The 9,909-nt window shown below is 32.2% G+C and overlaps 1 protein-coding gene across 1 annotated transcript; it reads right to left on the reverse strand.

The window, feature by feature from the left end:
• Nucleotides 1-1,584: 1,584 nt before the first annotated feature.
• On the reverse strand, nt 1,585-2,738 carry LOC133201639 (uncharacterized). Its single transcript, XM_061337431.1, has 2 exons — nt 2,481-2,738; nt 1,585-2,357 (listed from the first exon to the last, which is right to left on the reverse strand). Exons 1-2 carry the CDS (start codon nt 2,676-2,678, stop codon nt 1,998-2,000), a joined length of 558 nt encoding a protein of 185 aa, XP_061193415.1. The 5' UTR covers nt 2,679-2,738; the 3' UTR covers nt 1,585-1,997.
• Between the last annotated feature and the right edge of the window lie 7,171 nt (nt 2,739-9,909).

Here is a 9,909-nt window from a genome sequence, read left to right on the forward strand (position 1 = left end):
TAAACATAAGTACATAGCAAAAGATTTTGATTTATTTATTACAAGCAAGGACAGATAGAATAATGGTATTATCTACTGCATTGGCTACTGCTTTCTCGGAAATATAGGCATAGGGTCATGAAAATATACCTTAATATGCATAAAATATGCTTAATATGCTTGAAATATGTAATAGCATATTTATCAACCCTCCTCTCTAGATCTTACATAGGGTATATTTTCATGACCCTATGCCTATATTTCCGAGAAAGCAGTAGCCAATGCAGTAGATAATACCATTATTCTATCTGTCCTTGCTTGTAATAAATAAAGCCGCCTGGTCAGCAACTTTAAGTGTCCAACTCTGCAACGAAAAAAATCCGGATTATTAACTCAGCCAGAACAATTACGGTTATTTGAAGAAAAAAAAATAATTTTTCATATATTTTTCAGATTAGAATTCCCTATACATTAAGAAAATACATGCAATACATACTTTTTTGAACAATTCTGAAAAAAATGATACTTATAATTCAGTTGTTGATTTTATAGTGTATTAAAAGTTTTACATAAAAGATTATGGTCGAGCTACGTCATGTACATGTTTGTCAGTGCAGTATAAGGGCAAGGAAGTTCACACAGAGCATCATCAACTGACATTGTATAAATATAGAGATAGGATTAATAATTCACAAACTCGATAAAGGTGTCAAATTTAAAGTCTCCTGCCACATTAAACCCGCCCTCGTTATGTTTGATGTTGTGATAAGCAGACCCCGATACCCTGTTTTCCGTTTCAGTGATTTACCTTCCTATTGTGAAAGACGAGATGACTTTGCATTTGGATTGTAAAGTTGTTTTGATCGAAGACGAAAGGGGTTAAAAACTTGGGTACATATTTAAACTAGTTTATCACTGTGTTTCATAATCATAGATTCTTTTCTGCAGCTCATCTCTAGAATACCTCAGAGGATTTAGTGAGGCTATTTTTGTTCTTAGACCGCACCGGTCGTTTAACCTTGGCGCTGAGTTACTTAGGCGATTATTCTGCTGTGTTAACTATTTTTTTCACTTTCAAATTATGTCTTGCTGACAAAGGAATTCGACATAAGCCGTGTAATGTTGAATGGAAAAGGACCACCACATACACTTCAAACTAGTCTCAGATAGAGTAACGTGTAGTTTCAATTATTTTTATTTTATTCAAAAATCGTAATATATATGTACATGTGTATATTGATATAGAATTAAATAGAATTGTCAAAAAGACAGTGATGTAATTTTTCCATAGTTGGATTACATGAACCTCTCTCTTCTGCAACTCTTGTAAAATGTATATATGATAGAGAATTATGTTTCAATATCTCATAGCACCCTAATGTTTAAAGGCCAAACCCTCTTAATCATAATTACATGAATTTACTGATTCACGAAATGGTGCAGGGTTTCGCCGGATGTAAAAATTTTGGCTTACATTCTATTATTTTTAAAATCTAATTTTATCATTTCTAAAGTGATTTAACTGAAACCTGTATATCAGCACACGTTGATCAATTTTTTGTACCAACCACAATTCTTCTTCCTTAACTAAAATATAAGATTAAATTGTAATGAAAATTGTTTTTATTCACAAAATTCTTAAAACGATGACCAGTAACAAAAATATCCTTTTGATTCATCGGTGACATCAAAAAAATAAAATTCAAGCAGTACAAAATACAAAAGCCTCTCTGTACAATAGTAATCTCAAGGAAAAAATGATGACATCAAATGTCTTAAAAATCGTCATTTCTGTTGTAATATTTCCTGATTGTGAATGTGGACACAATAAATGTCCTTTTTATATTTCATGATTGACAGCAATTAGCACAAAGGCCTGTCTGACTCGTGAAGAAAGGACTCTTGAATCCAGAATTCCAAGTGACGAAAAATCTGGAGAGAATTCGTCATATGACCACAGATTATTATGAATTCAAACTATGGCACAAGGACCATAGGATCAATTTCTGTCTATCAGTTCATCTATCAAAAATACGCTTGAAAAGACTTGGTTTTCCGATGTTGCACTTGTTACTGGCCATCAGGACGCTGTAGAATGCTACATCTACCCCTGTGGTGTCCTTTGCTGAGCATTCAACATATGCAGCAGCACCAATGGAATTGGCCAATGTGAGTCCCTCCTCAGTAGAAATATGGCCTTTTCTGTGTGCTCGTCTCTTGTCTGATTGAGTGCCGATCAGAACAATAGGTGTTTCTTTTCCTTGGAGTTGGATTCTTGGAACCCAAAAGTTGAGCACGCTTTCCATGGAATCTTTGTCCGCAAGGCTGAAGCAGACGACAAAAACGTCAGGTATTTCCATGGATGTCAGGTCTTCATGCTATAACCAATAAAAGCAAAACGTAAATTTTTGATGCATCATAGAGTCATTTTGTCTGAAATTACGAAGACAAAATACAAATCATGAAGAGAAAATAATCTTTTGAGAAGACCGTGGACCTACCTCTCCAGCTATATCAGTGATGTTCACACACAGGCTCTCCCCATTGACTTTGCATTTTGCAGTGTAATCATCCTGTAACGTGGCTACATACTCGTTATTAAAATCTCCTCCAAGAAATCGTTCTACCAGACTAGACTTTCCCACAAAGCCATCCCCTACCACGGTACACTGAAGAAATTTGGACACAGACAAAACCATCTTTGCAACGTTTTTAACTCTTTCCCCAGACTCTTACGGTAAGGTAATGTGTACATGATTAGTCACGTCGGCCTTTTTATAACTGATAGGCATGTGACGTAAGCACTTTATTTCCTGGTGGACTGGACCGTGAAATTTAGTCTAATGAGCATGTCAAATGAATTAATACAGAATAAGAGAATGCTGTCACCATGCTAATGGTATAAAAAATATAGATCAAGTAAGTACTAGCTCTTGATAATGTGTTAATTACTGCAATTGCAAGAATAGGTCATTTTCCCCCAAATAATGGGTCATTGAAAATAAGTATATCATCAGAACACTGCAGTGTTTTAGAAAATAAAACTCATCATGAAATAATTGCTTAATAATTGAACAAGGTCAAGGATATTTTATCCCGAATTATCAAAAGTCTGTGTGATAATAACCATTTCGAAATTATGTGATATAAATTACAGTTAAAGAAAGAGGTTACTTTAAAGTTACGTGAGAATTAGCCACTAGAAAAGTCCTTGACCAAGACTCCCCTAAAATTTTATTCAATTCAACGATTTTTTCTTTCTTTCAAAAATCAATTACTTCTTTTTGGACCTAAATATATTCATTTTAGTGAGAGATTTAACTCCCCCAAAGTCAAACGACTTCACAGGGTTTGCGCATATTTTTAATTAGCGAGTGCAGGATGCGTCAATTTCAGGTGATTAAAAGGCGTATTAATTAACAACGCCTCGTTATACTACTTATGCAGCAAATTGGTTTTTGTGAATTCAAATTTTCAGAAAATTTTCAATTATTCGTCTGCATGATTTCCAACTAACAACAAATTAGCCAAGGTTAATTGTGGATGTAACGAATTAAGACAATACTAACCATGATGTATATATTATCTACAAAAATTAAATTAAATGTAAAATTAAAAGAATAGTTTAATTTTAATTTTACCTGTTGTTTAAGCTTAACAGTGCAGTTAATAAATCATAGTGTTATGAGGCGCCAAGTGACTAGATTTGACTGACATAGAAACCCTGTCTTTCCTTAGTACCATAGATTTATCATCGGTAGCATACAAACATTGGGGTAAATGCAAGAACAAAATTGTCACCATATTCCGGCACTACTTTCACAGAAAAGCACGAACAAATGAGTGTTATTGATTGATTGTTTTCATGATAAAGTTCAAAATGACTTCATTTCTTTTAAATGATATTTCAAAAATTCATTTAACTGTAAATTATTGTAGATTTGTCCAAATAATCCTTACTTCATTTGTATAAATGTCAAAAGATCATGTTTGTTTTTGATTGAAGACTCATTATATGTGGTTGTCAGGTTAGATATTAGTAAGACCTCGCTTTGTAACATTAAACTATTACATGTACCTTGCCTCTCTATTTAGCTCATTTTAAACAGCTTCCGATACCTAGTACATATGTATTTTGTTTGCAAACATTCTGTTTTCCTTTGGTTTCTGGCTGTTTTGTTGTAGGAATTTTATAATGATTGGTGAATATTTCGGGGGGATTTGTTTATGTAACTTATTTTATTCTGTCAGTGTTTGTTTGTTTTTTAATTTCAGCATAGGAACAGGGGAGTTCACATTGTGATATACAGAGAACTTGTGCTATCAGTATTGTCTGGATCTCCCCTTTGCATGTTTTACTGCTATATAATACACTTTTTATCTACATTTTATGGCTTTATCGTCATAAAATAAATGATAATACCTATGTTATTTATTTTTGTTTTGATTCGCATTTGAAAGAACTTTCCCAAATCACCAATATGTTATAGTTGCGAGAACAGAAAACAAAGCAATGCCTTCTCTAACTAAATATGGTCCTATGCCTAGCAAATAAAGTAAAACGTAAAATGTGCCTGTAGTTGACAATAAATATTTTCCATACCATTTCATTCTCACTAGCATTAAAACATTACAAAAAATATATAAATATTTTAGAACGATGTGTTTCTATACTCTGTATCTATGGTGTAAACTATGGTTCACTTATGAATCATGCTATTTAAATTTGAGTATAAGAGAATTCAATTCAAAAGTATAATTCATAAATTTTACCGAGAATATCATACAATATTCTAAACCTTAAAGCTATTATTCATTACGTGAGATATTATTAAGTCTACGATTAATAGGACATTTGGTTTATTACACGTAGCTCACTTAAAAAGAAATAACAAAATAATGAGCTTGGAAATCTCATGCCTTTCTTCAATTTAAATCAGTATAATAAATAATCGCTGATTTTATTTTAATTATATATTTTTTACTCGTTACCTTTATATTTTTAGAAGGGTCATTTATGTTTCCGTATTTTTCGAACTTTTCCCACTTACGTTATTTTGATATTCTTCTCCCATTTTCATATGCATCATTTTTTTCTTTTTGTACCACTTTATATTAATTTCCTGACCAGCGTTATCAAATAAATCCTCTCAATTTTCCTTATTCTATATTTGCCCTCATCGTGACTTGAACTCTTTTTCCTCTTAATTTCCCTGCAACATCTGCTAAAGGAAAAAAAGAAAATCATCAAATATTAATTAATTAATAACATGACAAGATACATTTGACCTGCTCTTTATTAACATAACATGCTAGTCACGGTTTGTAAGGTAAACGTCCTTAAAGGACCTGCGAGATGAAACACTGCCTGCAAAACAAATATTATACAACGATTTAAGAGCTGATGTGCCTTGAAGAGTAGGTCGTCTTTTTGTCAGATCATTACTCCAGATCAGTTACTATATTTGGCGTTTTGAAACAAATAAGATACTGTTAATGAACACTTAATGCAAATTGATTAAGCTGTTTGTGGAAAGATATTCTTTTTATATAAATTAGACAGTTGGCTCTTTCTTGTTTTTCTTATAACTGTTGATTTTTTTTTTCATTTTTCACATCGGTATATACTGTACTTTGATTACCTCAATTTGTTTTTTTCTTCTTTTTTAAAAAAAAAACATTGAATATGCTTTCAGAGAAAATTGTTGTTTTCTTTTGTTTGAATAATATTGTATTTCTTCGAAAAAAAAAAATGAGCGTATGTGAACTTTTTGAAATAAAATAATTACACTGTTTCAGAGATGGATAGTTATTTCATATATATACACAAAAATACAGAGATAATTTGAAGAATGAATTCATAAATCCCTTAAGTTAGGATAGGGCATTTTACAATCATCAAACAGACGAATGTGAAGACAAAATGGTCATTAGAGAGAAGGAATTTGCTGATGTGGTATTTTAAGTGGTATATATGTATTAATAAAGTATTAATGAAGAAAAAATGCTTATCAAGCAAATACTCCTTATCCAAAAACTTTAGAAATGTAGTAAACAAGTACTTAAACAAACTAAAAATAGGCACTGCTGAATTATACTTTCTATTTTAAAACTACACATTTCAATTCCAGATCATCATTTCGTCCAATTAGACTCGCTTGGTTTGAATTCTAGACCGAATGGGTCCACAAGGTTTACCGGAGAACTATTGACAAAATCATGTCAAATTAAGCTTCTTATCTTTGTACAAAGGTGGTTGTAAATAAGAAGTTAACTGGCAAACTTGGTTTAAAACTTTTATATAGAAATATAGAATAGTATACCTGATATGACAATGCTTTTTATTTCTAGTGCTATGTTGTTTTTGCATCATACTGCGTTTTGAATTGATAGATTTAACAGTGTTTACTAACATTATACAGGATATTTTCTGTGATCAAAACGTTTAAATATTGTCCATCTGATAATAATACACCAACTCTTCTAGTACAACACTGGGGCGACAAGACTTCTGGCATTACTAAATACGTATTAGCATCATGTAACAATGCAGATTTACTACGTAGACAAAACATTGAATTTGTATTCACTAAAGTCAATGATCTGAAGTAACAACTTTTGGTGCATCTAAACCTGATGTGACAAAGTTTTTATTGGCATGCGCAGTTTTATTGGCATGCGCAGTTTTACGTTGTTTAAGCATCAAACTGCGTTTCATAGTGAGAGACTTTGCAGTGTCTACTTACTTTATACAAGATATTTTCTATGATCAGAACATTTTAATTATTGTCTTTCAGATAGTTATACACCAAATCTCCTAGTACAATTCTGGGGCGACAAGACTTGTGACATTACTAAATACGTTTCAGCGTCATGTAACGTCGCAGATATACAAATATACAATGTATATAAAACATTTTTGTAAACCATAATGACTATCTGGTAGTTAACACAGTTTTTAGATTGTTGATCGGGTTATAATGCAACAATCCATTGACAAAACACGCAAAAAAATTAAAGGCAGGAAATGTGTGGCAATGCGGTCAAAACGAGGCTCTTGTGTATGCTGTATTTCATCAATGATCATGTAATCTTAACCTTTTCTTTAATTTTGTTAAAACAAGAAAGGCAACCTATCGTTTATAAGTCTTTAACAAAAGCATTTAATTAATGTTCATTTTTCTTAACATTCACATCTTATTCTCATTAACATTTCCTGTGGACAAATTTAAGTGATTTTACAATTTTTTTCATTTGTCGACAATCAGGTGCAAAGTTCTTTCTTTACTGCAATTACAGGAAGTGTTCTCTAAGAAAAATTAACTAGGGCTATAGTTTACTATATAGGTTGACAAGGTATATACTTTATTACATGTAAACTTTACTTTGATACGTTTGAAACATTGCTAGATACTTTGAATTACTATGAAACTTCACCTAAGAACTCCTTTTTCTCAAGTTTCAGAGTTCTTAAATTCTATATCAATGTTGCAAATTTTGAAAATAACATGTTCATGAACAACTAACTTTTCCTATTTTAAAATAAATCGCATGTAAGAATCGGAGAAAATGAAATATAACAATTTGAATTTCATGTAAAAATATTTTGATTTCTGTGGTAAAAACTTTGTTTAAAATGGTAGAAACTTTTATATTTTGATATCGACGAGGTTTAATCAATTAACAATAGTTACTTCCATTCATATGTCGACTCGATATATCCCAGTGAACATGAAATAAAAGATACCACAGAATCTGCCACATCTATTTCATATTTTGGATGTTTTACCGACTATAGACGATACGGGCTAACTAACAACTAAATTGCATGACAAACGAGTTGATCTCAGTTTTTTTTTATTGTCAACCTTCCTTATTTATGTAGTAATATTCAGCTAACACCTGCATATGGGTCTACGTCTCCCAACTTATTCGATACTCAAGAGCATACTCTGAGTACGATCAATTTTTAAACCGAGGCAGGATACCGATAGATAAGTTGATATAATAGAGATTTCAACAACCTCGTTTAAAATCAGCATTTCGTAAATTCTGTGGTCGTTATAATGACCTTATTATCAAATATAACCTATCATTGGGTCGCATTTTGACTGACGTGTGTCATATTAATTGCCTTTGTTTTTATACCAAATTTGACTACGAAACATTCCCTATACCTGATCAATACATAGGCCCACAGCGGGTGTGACCGGTGCACAGCGGATGCTTACTCCTCCTTGGCACCTGATCCCACCCATCTAGAATTTCCGGGGATCCGTGTTTTATACCCTGTTTACAGATTAGTATTGTTTGTAGATTTTTTTTTTAGATCGGTCACTGTTCGTTATCTTCACCTTTTTCATTTGATCTACTCCTAGTATATGTTTGTGATTAACATCAATTTTACAAGATTAATAATTATTATAATCCCTTCACCCCATGTATATCATGATTTAAGTACTAGAAGAACAAACTAAAATGCGCAATAACATTATGAAATTAATAACAAAATATTGTCTGCCAATTACAAAACAAATAAGCTCACAAAACATTTATCTGTACTCAAAAGCATAGTTTATATGGGTGCCTTCCGTGAACTTGTACAATTTTATTGCATTGCAAAACAATAAAATGTCCACAGTGGCTAGAACATCTTCAAGAAAAAAACAATCGACTTTCATGATATGAACACTAATTTCGGACCACCTTGATGCCAGAATTGCGCATTTTACTTAATAGTTTTTTCTAAAATTGAATTTAGTGCCCTATACTGCTTCCAAAGGGCTCGACCCTTGTTCATGTATTTATGGCAATGGGCTTCCCCTTCAAAATTATGAAGATAAAAATAATCACCTTTGAAGTATACATTAACCTTAAGATAATATTTCGCTGTGATGATTTTAATTTCATTTCTTACGATTATTATTATTTCTGCTTCTTATTGCACTTTATATACCTACAATTTAATTTGTAACGATGAAATCATTTGTAAGGTATGCATAAATACTACTGTATTGTATGGTCATTGTAACATGTAATAAGGCGTTAATGGCCAGTTAATAACTAAACTGTATGACGAACGGGATGACTCCAGCTTCTCCTATTTATATGCAGTAATCTTCCACAATCACCTGCATATGGTCTTCCAACTGATCGATACTTTAGAAAAGTACGATCAATATTTTAAAAAGACATGCTAACTGAAAAAAAGTTGATGTTACAAGGCTTTCAACCATTTCGTTTAAAGTTTAAAGTTTTTGCCGTTCGTATTTTTTACTGGATTTATTAGTTGGATTACGTTCGTTTTCTTCACCGTTTTCATTGAAAGTGGAAATAACGAACAGAATTCAAGCTCAAAAGTCCATTCAAACAATACAAATAAGAAGCAGAGCAAGCACGTACCTCTAAAACATCAGAGGTGGGATCAGGTGCCATGGAGGAGTGAGCATCCCCTGCCCACCAGTCACATCCGCCTTGTACTCCTTGTCATGATTGGGAAAAAAGGAAAAAGGAAAAATAATGGCCTAACAATTAGTATGAAAAACGTCAGTCAGCATTTGATTTTATAATAAATTGTTTCTATTGACAAGGTTAGAGTATCGACCATAGAACTTGCGAAATGAGCCTGTTAATATTCTTGTTTCATCAACTTGTTTGTCAATAGCTTGCCTCGTTTTAAAAATTGTTCGTACGTGGAACATGTTCTTGCGTATCGAATCACCTGAGAGACATAAACACCATATGCAGGTGATAAGGGTATATTGCTACATAAGTAAGGGGAGTTGACGATTGAAACGTTGAAGTCTTCATATAAAGAAAACTGCAGCAAATTGCATCTCTGGATTTGATTTTACTAGTGCAAAAAGTATATTGTACCAGTAAGTACATGTAAATAAGTATTTCCATAAATGCTTTGAGATACCAAATATT

Source organism: Saccostrea echinata, unplaced genomic scaffold (genome assembly GCF_033153115.1).
Source record: "Saccostrea echinata isolate AGI-Se365-2 ecotype Australia unplaced genomic scaffold, CSIRO_AGI_Sech_v1 ptg000002l, whole genome shotgun sequence".
NCBI classification, from domain to species: domain Eukaryota; kingdom Metazoa; phylum Mollusca; class Bivalvia; order Ostreida; family Ostreidae; genus Saccostrea; species Saccostrea echinata.

What these genes read in the sequence shown, in the direction of transcription:
- LOC133201639 (XM_061337431.1), bottom strand. Translation starts at nt 2,678, where the DNA reads ATGGTTTTGTCTGTGTCCAAATTTCTTCAGTGTACCGTGGTAGGGGAT. An exon ending in TCACTGATATAGCTGGAGAG is followed by an intron (nt 2,358 to 2,480) that starts GTAGGTCCACGG and finishes TATTGGTTATAG; the next exon opens with CATGAAGACCTGACATCCAT.